Below are 23506 nucleotides of genomic sequence, written 5' to 3' on the forward strand. Positions count from 1 at the left end.
GGAAATTCATTTGGAGTTTTGTTTAAAAAATCCTCTATATTTTTCCTGGAATTACGTTCGATTTCTTGGGTCTGAAGCCCCCATTTTGTCGTTTTAGGAAGGCCAACAGTTTCCCATGTCTCGAAAGATCAGTTTTTTCTTCAATTTGTAGCATCGTTAGAATCATACTGTACATTGCCCACAAAAGTGGACGGCTCCTTTTGTCTGGTTTGCTCTCCTAGATATCCTAAGAGTACACTGGTATTCTTCACCTTAATCTTCTCGCACCACTTCCTATATAATTCAATAGCTCCTAGGTAGCGATAGTTACTTTTTTTGGCACCAGCCCGTGTGTTGCTGCGTCAGCAGCCTGTTGTATTTATGGTAGGTTACAATCCGTCAATTCTTCATCGGAGGACATTTTTCTCAATTTATTATTCGCGAACTTAATGTCCATCCAATTTTATCTAACATGTATTTATATTGGTGACAGTTGTTTACCATATAGCAACAATAACAAGGTTACAATAACCTGCTTGATTATTCTGAGAAAAATGCATGGTAATTTTTTGATAAATATAATATTTTAGGTACTTATGTCCCAAACGTAACAAAGATTTATTAATTTTGATCAAAATATGGTTGTTAATAAAATAGTATACAAACATCGGTAGGAAGTTTCATTCCAGTCTCTAGATCATAGCTAACCTCGACGCTTCGCGTCTTAGTTAACTATATCTAATCTCTCAAAGTAGTGAAATTCTTCCCACTTCGATGTGTTATATACTATTTAAATATAACACAAGTCCCGGTTACTCTAGTGAGAATAAAAAAAATCGAATTGGTTTATGTCTATTCAAAATATTTTATCAGACAATTTTATTTTTTTAGTTTCTGAATAAGTACTTTGTGTATTGTCGTTTCTTCAAAAATCTCTTAAGCACTATAATATATACAAATTTGTTTTTTAAAGATACAGGGCGGCCCATTAGTGTGTGGAAGTGCAATAACTTACTTTATATAACATGTACAGAAAAAAATGTCAAATAAAAGTTGTTATATTTGCATAGATACACATTTCTAAAATATTTTGAGGTATACAGGGTATTCAGCCTAAGCCTGACAACATGAAATATAGTTTTTTTAAATATGACACCCTGTATATTTGTTTACCATCGAATTATGCACCTAGCCCTGTCTTTTCTTTTCCCATAAATTGTGACGTGACGTATACCCTAACTATTCACTACCACTTATCACCGTTTGGTTTACTTCTCACTATTCCGATGTTTTCGTTATAGCATCAAATTGTTTTCTGACTCTTCTGCGTTTTATATAGGTACACTAACATTCTAGAATTTTAGATTTCCTGGAAATCTCTAGTTTTCTTTAAACAAATAAAACGACCTTCTTAGAAATCGTCTCTATAAAAACAGGTTAAAAACCATAAATGTGTAAACGGGTCACAAAAAGTGACTAAATCGTTCAAGAAACGAATAACCGGTGCATTCAACAAAATTTAGCTTCGATTAATATATCAAAACAGGACCGGCTTCACGGTCTATATCAGTGGGCGAGTTCGTAACATTAACTCACATAAAGTGTGATTTTTCATTAACATTGCATAAGTCAACTGATAAGGAGGCAAAATTTTTGTTAGTTTTGAAATGCATGTATTGAATACAGAAAAAGTAAGTTCGTCTTAACCAACTAACAAACCTTATCGAACAACAACCTCTCTAGATATGATTCTGATAAACTTTTGAGACATTTTATATCTATATAGTATAAAACTCACCTTTTTCTTACAACATGAATTATTCTCCATAGAGAAAACGCGTGACAAGAATTATCGAGATAATCAGTATATTCAAAAATGATTGATTGGTAATATTACCTAGAAGTGGTTTATTTTTTAACTCAATCCCCTTGATTATCAGATCAAAAAAGTTATTATAAGGTCGTGAAATATATATGAAATTTCCAGTTACTTCATATATTTATCAAATAATATGAAGGTGTTCAGTAGTCTTTTAATATTTCTAGGAATTCTTGCTATTGGGTATGTAATGCTGTAAATTTTATTTTGATAATTTGTTCGATATCTAGCTTTACATCGAGATGATGAGAAAAGAAAAAGTTATCTGTCATAATAGAAGTGCAAGGGTTAACGGCCAAGGTGACTAAATTTTTGAACATGGATATTTCCCTACTAGACAATAAGATATTTGAAAAAATGCTTATTATTTCATTTTAACACTTTCAAAATCAAATTGTCAAATTCTTGTCTTAAACTTCCCGTTGAAACGTTCATCAACAAGCTGGTGGGCACGGATGTCAGAGACAGATGGCATGTGGCTGTCTATCTATCTCAAAATCTAAACATAAATTATCATTATCTTTTCAGATATCGATTAAGAATTTCGGTCCCTTTGTACTATTGCTTTCTATTATTTTCGGTCAGGTTTTCTATTTACCTCTTTTGACTTTATTCCTTTTTCTACGTCTCTCATTCAATTTCCTGCTAAGAAGATTGAAAAGCACTCTTTTGCAATACATTGGACTAATATCTGTTCTACATTAGATTAAAAAAATTATGTCTACACGTCAGCGCTTATTGAAAACGCAAAAAGTTTCCATTTAAATGGATGATCATAATGTTTTGAAATAGAAATGATTAATTTGAAATTATTTGCACCACTCTTTAGACGATTATCTTTGATAGAATGTTTGGTCGATATATCATTTTCTGGTGATAAATCTCCAAATGATTAAACTAAGATTGATTTATTCATAACAGAAGAAACAGTTGTGGATAGCCACAACATTCACCAGACAATTTTTACAATTTTGATGACATTCGGTTTGAATATATGTTAAAAGAAACAGATTCATTTAAACAGTCTCATATTACTGATGAATAAATATTTGCCATCAATATCTGCACCAATTGCTCTTATTTTATACTTTCTTAATATTACACTGATGGTTTTGATTTATACACATTAACAATATTTGTATTTCCCATGAATCTATTCAGTATAATTGGAAGCTCATGTTCAAAATTTGATAAATAAATAATTATTTCGTTTTATCTGGAGTTTTGTATTTTCTAGTGCTACGGATGGCGATGAAGAGTTTGCGAATTACAATGTAACAAACCGAAAATATCCAGATGGATTCAAATTCGGAGTAGCCACTGCTGCATACCAGATCGAAGGAGCTTGGAATCTAGATGGAAAAGGTGAACAAATTTGGGATACCTTCTTTCACGAACATCCCGAAAGGTCTAATGATGGAACTAACGGAGACGTTGCTACTGATTCATATCATCTTTATAAAGAAGATATTCGTTGTATGAAGGAAGTTGGAGTTGATTATTACAGGTAATTATATGAATATAGTTCAAGATTAGAATACCAAACTATTGATTGTATGTTCTAATAGTATATTATCCACACTATTTTCTTTTGACGTCGGTTCAAATGCAATTAGCACAGTAAAAAGTCTGCCGTAATATCAGTGTCCAAACTATTAAAAAAATAAACCATGAGATAAAAAGTAAAGCTTCTTATATTTCGGTTGCAGAAATATCTTGTGAAAAAGATGATGTTATATATTTCTATAATCGAAAGTAATGGTGTTTCTTGAAACATATTTCTAGGTGCAGTTTGAACGTGGTTCCACTTCATCAATCAATTTATGATGATGATTCACTTATTCATAAATTATGCAATATCTCTTAATATACATTTTCTTGATTTGTTCCATAAAGCTTGAGCAACATTAGTGACGTGCAAGAAGAGCAGTTATATAAAGATATAGTGACAATCTATAGACAATACCAAGCATTTTGGAATATAAACAACCGCTGTTGGAACATAAATGTCAAATAGATTCCAAGTAGCATAAAAGTCAGTTCAGCCTTTGTTTATTTCTCATTTATACTTATACTTATACTTATACCTATCCAAACCCCTAAATTGAAAGAGAGGGAAGTGAACATAAAAATATGATAAAAAAATGATAGTATGATTACTGGTACGATTTCTACTTTTGTTTAACTACACGAACCAAATAGCAGTGCTAGATGGTGCTTGGAGTCTTCACATTGAACCCACCAATTCATCTTTCAGCTTTTTATTGCTCAGGTCCAAAGCCGTATATGCTTCTAATAACCGTATGCATAGTGGACCGCTATGGAATCTCCAGGATTTCGCCGTTCGCTAGAAAGAAATTGTAATAATCGCCCACTACCTAAAATTGCACTCGCGTAAATTTATTGCACATTTTCCTGCTTATTTGTAAAATTTAGTGTGTTTTCTGGAAATAAACGTGCATATGGCAAGGGTGTAAATATTACTTATCAGTTTACTCTTTTAACTTTTCTCAAAAAGGCAACAAATAACCCAAGGAAAAGTTATCATTAAATCATTTAAATTAAAATCAAATATCTATTTCAGATTTTCTATCGCATGGTCCAGACTTTTGCCCGATGGAACTCTTGATAATATAAACCAAGCTGGTATCAACTATTATATCAGTTTATTTGAAGAATTAAAAGCGAACGGAATCGAAGCTATGGTAACTTTATACCATTGGGATATACCTACAGCACTTGAGAAGCAAGGAGGTGATTGCTCACTATATACTGATATTCAATTACAAATTAATGAATAAACTGTTATTAATCATTTTAACTCTATAAATAACAGTTAAAATAATAAATATGTTATATTTTTTTTCAGGTTGGTTGAATCCACAAGTCGTTGATTGGTTCACTGATTATGCAACCTTATGTTATCATCTTTTTGGAACTTACGTAAAAGATTGGGTCACCATTAATGAACCTAAACAAATTTGCCACGTCGGTTACGGAGACGGAGGTTATGCGCCTGGTGTCAGCTCACCAGGAGTTGGAGAATACACGTGTGCCAGACATATTCTGTTAGCTCACGCTAAAGCCTGGAGGGTGTTTGATACCCAGTACAGACCAACCCTAAAATGTGAGTATCGATGATATATATCAGAAACACATAGTTGGGTTTTCATTTCGTATATTTTTATAATTTCAGCTAGAAACACCATCGTTGTTGATTCTGATTGGTATGAACCAGCAACCGCTGCTGATGAAGAAGCTGCTGAAACTAAACTTCAATTCGTGGTAAGTTTCAAGGCACGTTGAGAGAAAATGAAGTTAAATGCAGCACAAATGACAAGATTTTATATCAGAGTAATTCACACAGAAATCAGTAGTAATTTCATATTATAATCAAACTATTCCCAGATCTCTGTATATATTTCCTTAATCAGTAATATAAATAATTTAGACACAACTACAGAATCCAACAAATATATCTTCTGTGATAACCAACAAGCTCTCAAGTCACCCGGGGTCATCACCTCTTTGGTGATAGGAAACTGTATCGAGCGGCTTGAGAAGCTGTTAACGAATAACTTCAGCTTTCTAAACAGGTGATTGGAAACCTCCGAAATACCAAAACCTTCTTCAGAGGGCTACCCAAGGTGCTTTATTTACGGATATGAGATCTTGTGTATATTTCACAGCCATTTAGAATTGAAGGGTCTACGACAAGGATGCTGCACCTCTAATTCGCTTTTTAAGATATATGTGGCAAAAGCACTCTTTTAGTGAAAAAGAAAATGCAGAGAGATGGGCATAGAGATTGAAGACGATATCGCTTTTACACTCAACTATTCGCTGATGATCAGGTGATATGAGAAAATGCGAAAGAGGATCTTGACTACATGACGAGAAAATAAGGAAGAATTGTGGTGCTAAAATCAAAATTATAAAAACACTGCATATGTGAAGAGATCAAGGATCTTGTTTAAGCGCATAATGAAACAATAAAAAATGTGATACTTATAGATATTTAGGCGTGAATTTGGATAAAGAAGAGACGGATGACACCAAAAAAATCTAGAATAAACAAAGCAAAACAGATAATAAAAACACTATATGAAATTCTATGTAGTACAAGATAGGCTAACAAAGGAAAATGAGAATATATGACCATTGATACATGTATCAAAGACATTAGTTTGTAAGGAGTGACTAATGAGAATAAATTAAGGAACAGAAGGGTATAGAAGACACAGTATTAACATGTATAGGAAGGAAACAACTGGTATGGTACGGGCATATTCATAGAATGACAGAAGCAAAGAAAGTAATGGATTTGTTACCACCAGAAAACCGGAAAAAGGAAGACCAAAGAAAACACGGATGGAAGGAATATAACGAACAAGTGCTAAGAAAGGAAGACTGCAAAAATAGAAAACAATAGCAGATCGGTATCGGATAACGTCGCAGGACGTTCTAACCCCAATATATATTAGAATCTAATTCCATTATTAACTGTTAGCTACTAAAAAATGCGTAAAAAGTCAACAAGGTTTTCAGCCGGTTCAAAAACTTTCTAAAATCGCGTTATTAAAGACCTATAGTTCAGTATGAATGTAGCAATTATAGATAAAGTATACCGATTGAAAAAGTGGAACATTAAAGTTGATTTTAAAATTGCGTTGTATAAAAGTGTGGAATTTTGTCAAGGGCGTAAATAATATTTTGCGCTTCCTTTAAAATTTATCCTGTTTTCCCTGTTAATGTGGAGCCACACCGTTGGATTTAGGAAGGGTCTAGGGTCCCAGGCCCCGAGCATTTATTTCAAAATCAAAATTGTTTGGAAATATAACATTTACAAAAGTAGGCCTCGGGTAGATTTTAAGCCCAGGCCTCACTACTTTTGACGGACACTTTTTAGTTTATTAACTAACATTTCTCAGGATATTAACGTACTAGTCAGAAATGTTGTTCTAATTCCTCGTTTTGAATACTTTCTAGTAGTTAGGTTAGTTTAGGTGAGGTTTATCAATCTCCTTTTAAAAACAACCCTAGAAAAAATTAACTTTTTTTAAATTGAAAGAATCAATAGGTGCACCATGATACAAGTACCATATTTGTCAAGGAATATTAAAAGAAATTTCTTTTAATAAAACTGTCAGGTAATTCTCATAAAATACAAATAATCGCTACCATTTACTTTTTATTAAAGAAGTATTAAATAATCCCCTACAATTTTGTTGTTGGGATGCCACTTTTTAAGTTGTATGATAATGAGAATTATTTCAATCTACATACCCAGTTTTATGAAAATTCACCTCTTCTGCACAAACCAGAAGTACAGAAAACCTCGGTTGGTTTTAAATTGATCCCATTGACAAAACGTTCTTTGAAAACTATTAATTTAGAAATAATATCTATTGTTACTTCTATTTTTTCACACAATTGTTATTTTTCAGCATGGAATGTACATGCATCCAATTGTATTCGGTAATTGGCCACAAATTATGATTGACAACGTTGCCAAATTTAGCCAGGTACAAGGTTTCAATGAATCACGTTTGCCTGCTTTTTCCAATGAAGAAATTGAGTTGATTAAAGGTGAGAATCTGATAAAAACATAAAACAGTATTTATAGGAGTTAAAAGCATAATGGCTGGACAAGAAAAGTAATAAATGAAGAATAATGAAAAAAAAAATTTGTACAATTCTTGATGCACAAAGTTGACTTTATGTACACTTTATGTCTAAAAGGATCATGAAGAATGATTTAGTTAGAAACTATTATCATGATCTTGATGATTCCCATAATTTATAAAAATATAGGGTAATTTGTAGAGATAATCCAAAATACACAGAAACAATTTAGAGCATATTTGGCTATTCTTAGTTAAATTTCTTGCTGTTTTTAAAATAAGATTTTCTCAATTTATCTTGAATTTCATGTTTAGACTAATATCGAATTTATTGTTAAATCTAAATATCATTGGATATAGCATAGATGTTTTCTATATTATTTGCGGTGTTTGCTATTTTTTTAATCTAAACATAGATTAAAACTGTCAATTGCTTTTCCTGTTCTTACAGTTTGAAGAGAATTTGTTTTGAGAAAAAGAATCTTGAAAAGATAAAAAAACTTCAATTATTGTGGATATTTTTTTTATTTCAAATACCAAATTTGGGTAGAATCCCAAATAAACCTAAGAGAATAATTATTTAAAACTCGAGATCAATTTTACTGTAAGAAATAGGTCAAATTTGTTCCGAATGACCTCGTTTACCCTCTCCTCTGTTCAGTTCGGATAACCTTTTTAAACACCCAGTATGATTCATAAAAATACGGCGATTGCATATTTTTCAGTAGTACATTATTTGTATTATTTAACAGACTTGTTGCGTTAAATAGATTTACAATCAAACTTATAAGTGCTTCATAAAATATTGTAATTTTTAGGTACTTTTGACTTCATCGCCATTAACCACTACACCACATATATGGTGAAAGCTCGTAGTCAACCTTCTTACGCTGTAAGTTGGGTTGCTGATTCTGGTGTAGATTCGTATCAAAAAGATACTTGGGAAACTGCAGCTATCGGATGGTTCAAGGTAAAATGTCAGTTCATTTGAAAAATATATAGTACCATCCATAAACTAACGCATATGTTCAGTAATAAAAGTACCTCAAGGATTATTGATCTGATTACAACTATAAGAGCTCTTTTGAAGTAGTTCGGTTCGATATCAAGAAACTAGTAGATTTGAATGTCATACATGCATTTTAACTACGTTGTTGCTGGATTTTCTTGTAGGAGAAAGGAAATTAATATAAGCCAGTTAAAGAGTTAAAGTTATAAACAATCCATAAATGTTTCACAGAGTGAAATATAAATCAACCTTTATTGTTAAATTAATAAAAAAATATTTCGTATTTATACAGAAACATATACAAAACACACATTTTTATAGCCTTATTTCACTGATATGCAAAATTATTGGATAGTATGAACCACAAAATTTATGTTTTTCTGAATAAAATCTTCCTGTTAACAAGGAAAGTATGATTCCAATGAGCAACCAATAATTTGAAACAACTTTGTATAGTTAACCGATAACACTAGTCGACAAGATTTTCGTAACACAGGCGAGACCTTTATTTTTTAAATGAAAATACCACTCCAATAAAAAATATTTATTAATCCCTAGCTCGTACCACTTTTCAATAGCTTAATTATCCCTGATTATATTAGCAGGAGGGTAATTTTATAAGGGGGCGGTTAATATCGGTAAATTTTATGGCCGAAAAAATACCTAAGCTGTATTATACAAACGCGACGCAGCTACAAAACAAATTTTGCTATATTTGTGGAGAATTTATGGTGAAATCGCAAACCATTTTCCGAAAATGTGAAAAAAAGCCTATTTCAAATATTTTGGTACTTAAGGAAAGCACTAGTTCGAGTATCCAAATTTGCCGTTTGCTACACGACCTGTTCCCCATAACGAAGATTTACCAGTACCGATTGCGCCATCAAATCCGCAAAATTAAGCTCCGAAGAACAATGCACCGACCCTATTTTTACTCCAAGTACCAGTTCCGGCGAACCACATTTGATTATTCAAGTGATTTCAATGATTTAGCACGGGATTTGGGGTTATCAAAGCAACAGTCTGAACTTCTTGCTTCCCGTCTTAACGAATGGAACTTGTTAGCCAAAGAGACAAAAATTAAGCCTTTAGAAAAAGAAATGCTACATTTTCTGCATTCTACATGGAAACTTCGTTGTAGGTGTATACGGATATTGATAGTTTAATGAAGGAACTTGATATTGAGCATAATCCCAGTGAGTGGCGCCTAATTATTGACTCGTCCAAATACAAATACAAAAAAAGCAGTGTTATTACAAAAATAAAATTAAAAAGCGTCTATACCAGTTGCTCATTCTGTAAAGATGAAAGAAACTTATGAAAATGTTCGCTTGCTTTTAGACAAAATTAACAACAAGTATAAGTGGCATATATGTGGGAACCTGAAGGTGATTGGAATTTTAATAGGGCTTTAGAGATGGTTTACGAAAGATTACTGTATCTCAAAAATGTCCTTCTGCCTCCCTTCACATTAAACTTGGTTTGATGAAAAACTTTGTAAAGGCTATGGATAAAGAGAGTGAAGTCTTTCCCTAATTGAGTGATGCCAAATTGAAGGAAGATGTTTTTATTGGGCCACAAGTAAGAAAATGGCTGGACGATGACAATTTTGCAAAAAAGCTCACCAGACAGGAACTTAGAGCAAGGAAGACATTTGTTAGTGTAGTGAGGGGATTTTTGGGCAACAATATGGATGCAAACTACCAACAATTAGTTGATGAACTTCTAGACGCCTACAAATCCCTTGGTGCTCGAATGTCATTGAAAATTCATTTCCTCCATTCCCATCTGACATTCTTTTCCGAAAATTTGGGAGCTATCAGTGATGAGCAGGGTAAAAAGTTCCCCAAAATTCGGTATCAAGGACGATGGGATTCGGCCATGATGGGCGATTACTGTTGGTTTTTAAAAAGAGAAAATACATCCCCTTATAAAAGGAAAAAGAGCTAATTGATATTTGAAGTGATTTTTAAGTTTTTGTTTTTAATAGATGTTAGGCATGTTTATTACTATAAACTTTATAGTTAATATTGTCAATATATACGATTTAGAAAACGTGAAATTATTTTTTTAATAAATATTAAATATTTTGCCAATGAATATGGTTCCATAAGGAATGTAACTTAAAAACCTTACATGTTACAATTATTTTTTTTCATATTTTCGTATTTGTATAGGTCCAATATGTTACTACAAAAAAATTTTTGTCGACCAGTGTAATGTTACAATAATAATAATGTAATGAATTTTTAAGTTGGAACTATAATTCATATATCCACTGATACCTTCTGCACTGGATCGAGTTCCACCTACATCTTAAGTATCTTGTTTCACCTTCCTCATTCATGAAGTAATAAGCTTAGGTTTAATGATTTGTTTCCAATTTTTGTTTGTTTTGTTTTTTTTTTGGGCAACAATAAATATATCGATTACAAAAACCTAGTAGGAACAATTTCACTCAATTATGAAAATCTTAGATGCAGAATGGGCATGTAATTGCACTTCCTACATTGTAGTGTATTATAGTGTGTTTTTGAAACACCTCCCAGCCTATTATTCCATAATTCAAATGTGTTTCCACTAAACTTTATTAAGCCATAATCCTCTGTTTTAAACTTAACAATTCGACAATTTTTGTAAAACTATATAGGATGCTCCATAATTTTTTTGTTAAGTAGTCCACATGAGTTTTCCATCCGAAAGTACGATCTAACATTATTCCCAGATATTTCATTTGCTGGTTATATTATAAAAGAATTTTGATAAACTGTTTTTTTTGGAATTTCACTGATAATAATCTATAGATTAACCAAGTTTCAATTAATACAAAACGCCTTTCACTTTTTAATTTCAAATTTTACCAGTACAGTAGAGCTCGTGACAAATACTGGAAACAAAAATTGTGGCGTTAACGACAAAATTTTGGGTCGTCTTGCTTGAACCGTTGATTGACCCTAAGATTTTGCTATCACCGCTGCATATAAAGCTCGAATTGATTTGTGACCGTTTTATTAAAAGAAAAATGTCTTAGAAAAAAATTTACTTGTATTACCTCAGAAAAGTCAACATAGGGATTGTCGTGTGGCCAAAAATCCGAATTTTGAAGGAAGATGCAAAGTTTGAAAAAAGTATGGAGCTTGTATGAGTTTTAGAGAAGTTGTACGATATTTGATGTATATATCGTGTACAAAAACCTAGTAGGAACAATGTTACGCCATTATAAAAATCTTGGATGCAGCATAAGCATGTAATTGAATTTCCTACTGTAGTGTATTAAAGTAAGTTTTTGAAACACTTCCCCAGCCTATGTTTCCATAACTTAAATGTGTTTCAACTAAACTCTGATAAACCATAATTCTCACTTTTATATTCAAGAATTCCAGAATTTTTTTAAAACTATATTGGATGCTCCTAAATTTTTTTGTTAAATACTTCACAGGGATTACAGTGAAGAGCAAGGTGAACAGTTTCACCAAGACATAAAAAAGTACCAAGGTACCAAAAATATAATGGCAGACTACTGCTGGAATCTCAAGATGGATTGCCAAGACTCCCAAGAGATGTGCAGGGATTTAAAAAAAAACGTTCGAAAGCTAAAATAAGATACATTTACTTTACCTTCTTATTAAATTTTACATCCTTCAATATACCTTGATAATATTTTTCAAAATTAATTGGAAATTTATGCTTTGTCAAATATTCGTTCTCATTTATACAGCTCTGTACACGTAAAATAATAATGAAAACAAAATGTGTATTGTTAATGTGTGAAAAAACGTGTTTTTTTTCATAAAATACATATCATACTACAAACAGATATAGAATCAGCATAAAAAACATTTAAAAAACAGCTATTCTCATTGAATCGTCTGTACAAAAATTTTTATACGCAGGGTTAATTTCCAAAGATAAGATAACTTGATTCGATATCTTTAACAGGAAAGAAAGAACGTTGTCGAATGTCGGACAGAACAGCTGCATTCGTAAAGCACACTTACAAATAAACGAAGCTTTACATAAAATCATTAAGTTACCTTACTTTGGTGTGAGAAATATTTCTGTTAAAAATAACTATCAAGGTGGATTACTCCAAACGCACGATTCTCTATTAGGAACCAGTGGACTGGTAAATCCCAAAATCTCCGCTTGGTCTCCCTATTTTTTCGGTAGTCCCTTTGTTTCCATATTCCATCAAATTCATATAAAGTATATTTCTTGCTGATACACCCTTATTCAATGTATATAATTTTTAGAAAGTTCCATGGGGCTTCGGAAAACTCCTTAGATGGCTACGCAAGACTTATGGAGATCTTGAAATTGTTGTTACTGAAAACGGTGTATCTGACAGAGATGGAAGTCTTCAAGACCAACACAGGATTGAATATATAAAGGTAAATATCTACATAAAGTTTCTTTCAGGAATATCACAATAAATAATACTCAAAAAACGATTTATCTTTATTGAGAAACAAACATTTAGCAGTTAAATACGACGGAACGCAGTATAACAGATCTGCTACTCTGACATATTTTATTCTAGTACATCACCATTCATTTCATCTAAAACATAAATAATATGTTAATTTTGGTTTGGAACTGTCAATTTTAATAACAACTTAATGCGTGGGCACTACCAAATTAAGTCAAAAAATAGACATTTGCACGCCACACTACCATGTACATTATACGGCAGCATAACTTTATTCTTTAAATCAGCGCTTTTCAGTCTGTCGATGTCATAGGAAAGCACTAATGGTTTCATTCGTAAGGCAGAGCTATAAAAGTTTATCCAGTCATAGTTCAGTCGCCATCATACGTTGTAACAGTGAGGGGGTTTTTCATTCTATAATCACAAACCAGCGTGTCTTTCGAAAACGCCTTAGTTTAGCTCCATTCGCCCCTGTTTTGGACCGGAAACTAATCATTATGTGAATCAGTATGTTTAAAAAAATGGCAACTGCGACAAAACTAAGAACCTAAGTTCTTCAGCCTATTATATGTGAGAATATTGTGACAGTGAGAGTTTAAATGTTGCCATCACCAACGACTTCTGGGCTAAAACATGCCCCTGACCTTGGAGTTTCTGCTAGATCTGTGAGGTTAACTCTCCATGAAGAAGACTTACATTCGCATGGGAATTTTGGAGGAACTATCAGAATGTGCCTACAATTCCCCAAGAAACGCATGTGAATTCTTCTAAATATCGTACCCGAGAACGTTATTGTTTTTTTGTTCCAGTGATGCACCATTTATGGGATTCCGTAGATAAACTAAACATGTAGTACTCGGTTGAAAAGCTTTTGCACTCACCTAAAATCACAGTGTGCTATTTCCTCAGCTGTAATTATAGCTAGCATTCAACGAGAAAAAATGGAGTCGCAATTTAAGTGAATTGGATTGGTTTGTGAATATAATACAGGGATTTTATCGCCGAGGTTAGATAAGGTTGGAATTGATGATAATTTGGTTCCAACAAGACAGTACAATGGTAATGACCTATTTTTGTTTGGAAGGAACACCTCACAGACTCAATTCAATCAGGGACGATTTGCTCCTGATTTATGCGATTGTGATTTTTTCCTAGGATTTTCCCAGTGCTTATATGTAAGTATCTTATAGGATTTAATAACTTACGGGAAGAAATTGCCAGCATATATCTTCCGATGTTTGACAAAGTCATGAAAAACGCCAGAAATCGATATGCTAAATGTATGATTCTCATATCCTAAGTGATTTTGAGAAGTTTACACTGCAATAACCAAAAATGGTGATATTTGTAAAATTATTATGGATAATTATAACGAACACTTTCTTTTTACACAGAAATATGCTCATATTTAACAATAAAAAATCTAAAAGCTTATGATTATAGGCTGATACTTATTCCACAACAAAGCATTCATTATCCTTCATTTTGGTAGCACTTTCTACTGAAAACTGGGTGAGAATTTATAGTTAAACAATTTGCTACAGTTCCAAAGCAACCAAATTTATCCTTGCCCTAGTGATATAAAAAATGGAAGAAACGAAATAGATGAGGTATTGAATAAAAAATATTAGAATTGTCGGTGTTAACTAAACTAACAAATAATCTGAAAACAGTACTTGAACTCAAATTTTTTACGAAAAACCTTTCAGAATACGCTGCCCTAAAACTCATAAAAATTAAGTTAAAAGAGTGCGAGCATGATATGAGTTAAATTTTGATAATGCGTTCCATTTTTTTTCACGCATAATTAAAGTTAATCGATGCTAGTAAAAAATTTAGGCTTCTAAGTATTTAAATGAGAGTATTTCAATATTATATTTGTTGTAGAACTATATGAGTCATTTGATCGATGCCATCCACGACGGAGTTCGAGTTACTTCATACACTTTATGGAGTATCATTGATAATTTCGAATGGACCCAAGGTTTCAAGTACGTATGAGTTGCTATTTGAAAAGAGATAACGTTGAAATGTATCAATATGGCATCTAGTCTGAATGTTATGAGTTTACAAGCACAAATCACAATCACAAATATTATTCTATTACTTACTATGTACCGGGTGTCCCAATAAGAATGGCTCTCGGCCATATCTCGGGAACCGTTTATCTGTACTATAAACGTATTTACTTCGGAAAAAAAAATCTATAACAAAAGTGACCTCGAGAAAAACCTAGAAATGATTTACAGAGTTGTAGGTCCACCGATAGAGTGCGTAATTAAATAATAGTTTACAAATTTGGCCTTATTAAGATGCATTTAAACTATGATTATCGTATTCTTCAAGAAATACAGCGTATATTTGATTTAACAAGTTTTAGTCTATCTCTTCATATAAGAGGTGAAGGGAAGCGGGAACTTTATTATGAAAAAATGCCTGTAAGTCCAGTGCTACTTAACCTATCTATGCAAACTTAGTCTTTTTGAAGAGAGACTTTAAATGCATCTTAATTTGGCAAAATTTGTAAATTATTAATTTTATAATTTTTGGTATTTAATTACGCCCTCTGGCGGTGGACCTACAACTCTGTAAATAATTTCCAGATTTTTCTCGAGGTCACTTTTTTTCCCGAAGCTGTACTATAAACGGTTCCCGAGATATGGCCGAGAGCCATTCTTATTGGGACACCCGGTACATCAGTATACTGCAAGTGGTAAAGATATCATAGATTGAGGCTAGAACTATTTTTATATTTTGTTGTTTTTTTGTTGTGATATTATTACAAATGACTATTTCCTTCGAAAAATTTAAGCCAACCAAAAAGCTGTAATATTTTATGTTTACCTAGCAACGATCAAATTTCAGCGATAATACTGCACTAGTGCAAATTATCGATAATTTGCACTAGTGCCAAATTTTCGTCTAGGATTAATAAACATCATTTGGTTTTAATTTTATATTTTAAGAAAAGGAACAATTATTGAAAATGCAATTAGAATATACAACTTTACTGGAGGCCGACGATGGTGTTTCTATGCTGCTTCCACCACTTCTTATTTTAAATTAAATTTTTCTCAGGAAATAGTCTGCCAAAATGCCCTCTCGTGCATGTCAAATTGTCTCATAATTTCCTCTAGTGCGCATTCGCGCACTCGAGAAAATTAAATTATCGACAATTTGACATGCACTCGGGACATTAATATTGATAATTTCAGTATAATTTCAGTATATTAACTGAAATGAGTTTATAAGCTCTCATTCAGAATCAGTATCTTATATTCTCTCCATTACAGTATGAATACATACTAGGTCAGTATATCATCGGATTAGTTGTGTCATTACCACTTACTGACATACTAATACTATACAGGGTGAATCATGAAATGAAGTCATGAAGATATTTTATTTTAAGTAAGATTTGATCGTTTACTAAAAATAAAAGTGCGACAGTATTGTTGCAAATGTTGTTTTTCAATGGTTATTTATGTAGTTTGAAAAAATATTATGCAGGTCGCAATAATCTATACGAATCCTTAAATTGATTTTTCCAAAACTGGTCCCCGTATTCGGGTTTAGCTAATACGAGGGTAGTACTTATGTTTTGAATAGATAAATAAAAACAAATATTTATAATTGGATATGGCTCCATTGTTTCTCAAAATTTTCTCCATTAAGATCAATACACTTTTGAATACGTATGAACCAATTGTTTTTCGATTCCGATTGAGGTACCTATAAAAAATGTGATTTAAACGCACCAACCACTTCTTCAGGTGTAGAAAAACGTTTAAATCACAATTTATTTGTGATCTGCGGGAATAAAAAGAAATGATTGGTGGATGATGGCGAATGACCTATCAATTCGTTGTGTTGACTGTTCAAAAGCATTTTTGTTTGAATTGATGTGTGAGATCACACGAACATTATCGTGATGGAGAATGATTCGTCTTCTGCAATTGATTTTGCTGATTTTTTAACTTCTGGTAGAAAAAATGCTTCTGTACCATTTAGAATTGAGCGGTAGCGACATGTCCAGTTATAACCAGTTATAGTTATGAGTTCATATGTATAGATCCATGATTCCTCACCTGTCATGATTTTAGAAACGTCTTTTAAAGCACGGAGACCGAATTTTTTCGGCGTTTCTTCGCACCAATCGACACGAGACTTTTTTGAGCGATTGTTAAATTATGCGGTTTTCAACGCGAATATATCTTTTTGACAGCCAAATGTTAATGAAATATTGAACATATGCGAGTGATACTAATGCCCAAGTATGCCTCAATATCACGGTATGTCACATGACGACCTTGCAATATTAGTTTAAGCATCGATGTTTTATGGTACAACAGCTGATTTTGTAGTGTAGTGTAGTGAAGTGCCACCATGATTAAATTCGGAAAAACAGCGAAACGCGGTGGTGCATTACCAAAAGTCAAAGCGAGTTGATCGGCATACTGCTGTTGGTTGAATTCACGTCGAAAGTAATTGCACTTTTATGACAAAACTTGTGTTTCCATATCTAACAACTTAAGTAGCAACCCTCATACCATTCGAATATTTGTGAATAGTGTACTGCATCATGAAAAAATAAAATTAATCAAATAGAATAGTTGACACTTTGTAGTAGCCTTATGATATCCTCCCTGATTGGCTCTACATATGGTAGATGTACTTATTGTTCCTCATAACTCACCCAAACAAAATAGCAGAATTATATATTAATATAGAAAACTATTCAAAACGATTGAACTTTTATGTCCTTTTTCTTTTCTGAACGTGATGTTACTAAGCAATAACACGATTACTGATACTTGCAGAAAAGATTGTTTATGATTGGTTTTTATTTATTTTTCAGCGGTAAACTAGGAATTTACTTCGTGAACCAGTCCGACCCAACTCTACCAAGAATTGCCAAGGACTCATCTAGATATTATGCCAATGTCATCAAAACTAAATGTTTACTAGATCAATGCGTGGACAACTAATAAATCACGAAATAAAACGATAAAAAAGTAACAATTTGCTTTTATTTATAAATCATAGTACCAATGCAATCGTGGTTCTCAAAGGTTCTATTAAACCGTTCCACCATCCTTTCGGATTAGGGATGCAAAGGGAGATCTTTGTCTTTTCAATTCCCAAGACCTCGCAAATCTTTTGCAATACATAAGGATTGGAATTGGAATCAAGAATTTTCTAACTCTCACAGGAGTAGTTTTGTAATTAGAGTTATACTGTATATTTCAAATTCGATTTTATAATAGGGATTTTGCTCATAAGCTTAATAATATAATGCCATCCCTGTACTACACCTAATCTCGCGGCTCTGATTTAGACCGATGTCGCGCCACGTTTGCCCAAGATATTCACGTGCTGATCATTGATTTGGCTTACTATTTTTTTTCAATAAATTAACTTTAGATAGTATTCTAGAGAAGTAAATATTTTCTATTCTAAATTATTGAAATACGTACATGACTTGATTTAGGAGATTTGCAGAGTGTGCTTACTGGTAAAATACACGGCACACGAACCATTGGACACCAGTCAGGCAAATTTTGTTGAAAAACTGTTGGTATGCAGTATGGCGGAGGACATGGACCACATCCGGGAGCACAAGGGGGACATTTTTCATCTTAAACGTGAAATTCATTAAATAAACATATTTTTCAATAGCTTCTTTAACTTTTAATGAATCCGCGTCAAATGAATTAATTTATTTGTCTGATACATTAAAGACAGCAAACATATTGAAACAAGTGTTTTAGCTTAATTTCTGTTGGAAAAAATGCCAATGAAACTCACAAAATGTGAAAATCTATCCACAGTGATTAAATAGTAACTTCGTAGAATGCTAATGAGAACGATGTTCGTAAAACAATGAAGGCTTTGTTGATGTGCATAAACTGGGGGCTTAAGTCTAAAATACTGTAGAACATGTATGTCATAATGGTAAATTAAATTCGCTTATAGGGGGTTAGATGGCGTACCAAAGTTAGCTGTAGCAGCACAAAGCAACCCATAGATAAAGTACAAAGACTTGCTTGTGACATCATTATAGATCTCATGCCCTTTCACCTGGTGATAGATGGATTAGTCCAAGATGAAATTCTAAGAATATCTTAGATTATATAAGATAGGTACAGATTATAAGAAAATTGAAAAGTAGATATCTTAGTCCTCTCTGAGCAAGTACATCTCACCTCCCTCTGATGATCTAAAAAAAGCATCGAAAATGTTTCCTACGCCAAGGAGACCTAGAGGAATCTACCACTTTAATTCTATCAAAAAACACTATCAAATACCATACAGGTGGCTCAAAAAACACGATGGAAGTTGGCTCTGGAGTATTCGGAGCCGGCAACAGATGCTTCCTACTGCTAAGAATATGACAAAGTGATCCACCCAATAGTCAGCCTACCATGACAGTATTAAGTTTCCAAGTCATACACTTAAATCTAAACTGGGAGTACCGAAGGAAGCTCAATGACATTAACCTTGAACAATAAGGTCCTCTTGGTTTGGATTCCCGGTAATTAGGCAATTAGAGAATGAAGATTAACGAATAAGCCAAAATCCTTGCCTTCCTTTGGTATAGGAAAGTCCTCCTACATTAAAGAGTTCCAGGAATAGGAGGAACTACTCTGGCGGATACTTCACGACTGCACTACACCATAAATTGCTAGCCAAGTTCAATATTTTCAAATCTAAGAAATACCCTGATCTGAAAGAAAATAAGCTACATCTTCTTAGAGGCAATAGGAGTCCTAGAACACACCAGATAAAATTGAATTTGTTAGAAATTGAAGGATGCAGATTCTGCGGAAAAGAGGGAGGAACTTATCACTTAGTTACAAACCAACGCATCAAACACTTGAAGAGGGAAAGTTGTGGGAGACAGGATATTATAGTTTATGGGGGACTTGGAACTGAAAAGCGAGCTGTAAATAGTCAGAAGTAACTCTGATTGGGAAACGTAATAGACTTTAACTAAGGTCGAAAAAAGATTCTCAGAAATGCTTACAATATTGGATTCAAGATCGAGATAAGTGTATTTCAAGCCATAGGTAATATTCCTTTAAGGAGATATTCCAAATTTTATGTTAAATTTTCACTTTATAATTTTAATGAAATAAGTGTACTGATTGTGCATTGTACATATTTAGATAAAAAATTTCCCTGTTTATTAACAAGATGGTAGTATCTGGTATTCAATTAAATAAATTCATCATTATCCATATAATTTTGAATAGCTGTATGAAAGAGTAAAGGTTAGTGTATAAATTTATCAATATTTGTTTGATTGAAATTATTTTAAACATAATTAACATACCTGAGCTACTCATATTTTTCCTTTTTTTTTTTCGTTCGTGAATATTTGGGCTAATTTCACTTGTAATTTGGGTAGGATGATAAGAAATTATAACTGTCAATTATGTATTGACATTTCGTTTATTTTATAAATACGACTCAACTATAAAAATGTCATGGAAATAACTATAGTTTACAAAGCTGTACATGCAATTATCTTTACTCGAGAGCTGGTTCGTTTTTATTATAACTTACAATCCCGAAGTTTTTTTGGGATGTTTTCTCATTTTCAACTATCGCCAATAATAGTTAAAATTCAACAGTGATTGTCTCTACACTTGGATATTCGAATTGTACACCAATTCGAAGCGAATCGAATATTGTACTAATAAATATGAATGCACACATTTGTACAATAATGTTTATATGAAGAATATATGAAAAAAATCCTCATACGCCCCCCGGTTTTTAAGTTATATGCCTTTAAAGTTGCAAAATCAGAGCTTATATTTAAGAATATTTTCTAAATTAAACATTCGAACATTATGAATTTTCAATGAATGATTACGTATGTCCATTTAGTGTGTTTGGCGGAATAAATGATTCTACACTATTATCTGAAGACCAGGGGCTGCTTTCAAACTACAAAAAAATGTCTAAAGATCCTTAAATATTAAACAGGAATTGATGTTGGTTATTGTATGTTTCAAACAATCTTTAACTACTTTCTCAAGAATACCATCTAGTTAAATTTGAAATTCTGGAGCCGTTGTTGATATTCATACTGAACACACTGTTTACAATACCACTATACCGACATTATCAATTACACTGTCGGACGCGCGTTTGATAAAACAAAGTCTTCAAATACTGAAAGTAAACGGTTTACCTTGGTTTTCAAAACACTCGTCAGATAGTATAATTGTGTGTGTTAGTGTAGTTGTATTGTAGTTGTAGTGTAAACAGTGTGTTCAGTACAACATAGCTAGACTTTCTAGTTTCTAGTGATTTAGAACAAATATGCTGGCCAAGTTTCCTTGGGATACCTTATACAGCTGACAGTTTACATAAATATGATTAGGATGAAATTTTAATTCAGAGCTAAACTTTTTTGAAAATTTTATTTATTAAAGCAATAGCTTACAAGTTTTTTATGAAGATCATGACCTCAAATTTTAATTTCCTTCGCGTTCTATTACGTTAATCTACTAGATAAACGGCTGAAATATTCAAGAAAAATACCTTAGATTTTGTTGAATGTAAATCTGAAAATGTGAAGATCCTCGAGGAGTTTCATGAAATTATCCAAATAAAAATTCAGCTTCGAACGTGAAGAAGAAATATCTGAGTACTAAATCGGCTATTCAAACGAAACAGTCTCCATATTCAGAGTAGAGGTTGTTTCGTAGATCTGGGAATATCAATTTTGATATATGTTTCATATTGAAAAAAGCTGGTCTAGTACGAATAGGGCATCTCTAATGGAATAAACGGTTTGTATGATAAATATCCAAGAGCAGAGATAAAAATGCCACAAAAGCCACCAAAATAAATGAACCGATTACCCAATGAAGAATCTGCAAAAACCCATGATAGGAACAAAGCTTTTCTGTAGTTTTGCGACAAGCATTCTTATAAACTGGATAAATGAAGAGTTCTAAATAAAGTAAGTAAGTAAAGCAACGCTGCTTGCCCACGAACTTATTAGATCAATTTAAGGTCTTCCGTTCTGTATACTCAGATAAAAATCTATTTCGGCTTTTACTTTTAACACCACAGTGTCAAATGCAAAACTGAGCTATTCTTGTCCAGGGTTGACTGAGTTATTCGGATATAATATAAATAATACTGGTCCCAGAACTGTGCTTTGGAGAGCGCTACAGGTGCCAATGCTCTTAATGCTGACTTTTTCATTCACATAGATTCATTGTTTTCTATAACTCAAATGTATCTAGTAGTAGAACACGGTACACGGTGTCGAGTACCTTTCATAGATCTAGCAAAATGCACAGAGAGGATACCCCTCCCATTATCCACACTGTGAAGTTTTGATGTTAGGTATAATCAATAGACAAATATATTTGGTTTCACATCAAAAGACATTATTAAAGTTTTCACATAAATTATTATAATAAACTCTAAGGAAAGATATATTGAGTAGGAAACAGTCAAAAGATTAACAAAAATGGTTCAACTAATCAGTAAATCAAATATACAGTATGACAAATTTCGAATAGCCAAAGTGGCAGCAATTATCCGAAACAGTCAGAAAATTTAAGAAAATATGTCTTAGATTTAACTACCTGACTAGAATTTTTTCTTCATTTCCTTAAAGCATCATAATTACCAGGTTACTACAAGGTTAACCTTATTAGGGCAAACTTGACGAGGTCCATCAGGATAACCCTATTAAAAATAAATTAATTTTCAATCAGGTTTGCTTGATCGTGTCCGTATAAGAAACCTCTCAGGATTACCTTACTAAAATAAAGACTATTTCTTGGTTATCTTGACGAGGTCCACACTAGGATCTCATTAGGTTGACACTATAGAAAATAAATTAATTTTATAATCATTTTGAACCATATAATTTTAACCTCCTATGAATCCTGGATATCAAACTGTAAGTACGAGTATAAAGTGGAGTGTAACCTTAATATATTATAAATATAATATTTCCTTAAATAGTTAACAAATAGTGTAATTTTGAAGAAGTTAAAGACTTTTAAGTATTTATAAAAAAAATCTAATTTCGTAATGAAACTGTAATGTTTTATTTTAAGCTTATAAATAAAAATAAAAACAGAATTTCACTGCTTGAAAATTAAGATAGAATCTTATTCTTGAATTTTTTTAATTGAAGAATAATCTCATTTTTATCATTAACCTTCTTTTTGTTTGACTTAACACTGAGGATTTTTGGAATGAAACTTTTAGGTCGAAACTAAATGCAATACTTTCTTATTTAAGATATATCGAAAATTTCAATATTTGTTCAATGTAACTTAAATGTTATAATTAACTATTATCCTAATTAATTCAATTTAAAGCTCCTTAGTTTCATTCATGGTATAAACCTCATAATAAAATAAAAATGAAAATAATCAAAATTAGTGAATAATGTTGAATGATAGAGATTTTTATTGTAATAATTAATGGTAGAAATAAATTCAACATAAAAAATTAAAAGATCAAAGGATCAAAGCCCCATTCAAAAGATTTTCTTTATTCTCGATCATGATATCTTTTTTTTGGAAATTAAATTCAAAATA

General features: G+C 32.3%; 1 protein-coding gene and 1 long non-coding RNA gene across 2 annotated transcripts; one reads left to right on the forward strand and one right to left on the reverse strand.

The window, feature by feature from the left end:
• The first annotated feature begins 1788 nt into the window (after positions 1–1788).
• LOC130892256 (cytosolic beta-glucosidase-like) lies at positions 1789–17942 on the forward strand. The gene is made up of 10 exons (XM_057797536.1): positions 1789–2041; positions 3096–3365; positions 4443–4612; positions 4728–4985; positions 5055–5143; positions 7306–7447; positions 8301–8452; positions 12745–12882; positions 14808–14911; positions 17779–17942. The coding sequence occupies exons 1-10, from the start codon at positions 1992–1994 to the stop codon at positions 17906–17908; spliced, it is 1503 nt and encodes a 500-aa protein (XP_057653519.1). The 5' UTR covers positions 1789–1991; the 3' UTR covers positions 17909–17942.
• Positions 12926–20384, reverse strand: LOC130892257 (uncharacterized). The gene is made up of 3 exons (XR_009059013.1): positions 20257–20384; positions 18398–18558; positions 12926–13051 (listed from the first exon to the last, which is right to left on the reverse strand). It is a non-coding gene; the product is annotated as an uncharacterized LOC130892257 (long non-coding RNA).
• Between the last annotated feature and the right edge of the window lie 3122 nt (positions 20385–23506).

The sequence above is a fragment of the Diorhabda carinulata genome, chromosome 4, assembly GCF_026250575.1.
Source record: "Diorhabda carinulata isolate Delta chromosome 4, icDioCari1.1, whole genome shotgun sequence".
NCBI classification, from domain to species: domain Eukaryota; kingdom Metazoa; phylum Arthropoda; class Insecta; order Coleoptera; family Chrysomelidae; genus Diorhabda; species Diorhabda carinulata.

Bases quoted from the DNA above. Each gene is read 5' to 3' on its own strand.
- LOC130892256 (XM_057797536.1), top strand. From the start codon at position 1,992: ATGAAGGTGTTCAGTAGTCTTTTAATATTTCTAGGAATTCTTGCTATT. The intron at 4,986-5,054 runs GTGAGTATCGAT...TTATAATTTCAG, and splicing joins GTACAGACCAACCCTAAAAT to CTAGAAACACCATCGTTGTT. The intron at 12,883-14,807 runs GTAAATATCTAC...TATTTGTTGTAG, and splicing joins ACAGGATTGAATATATAAAG to AACTATATGAGTCATTTGAT.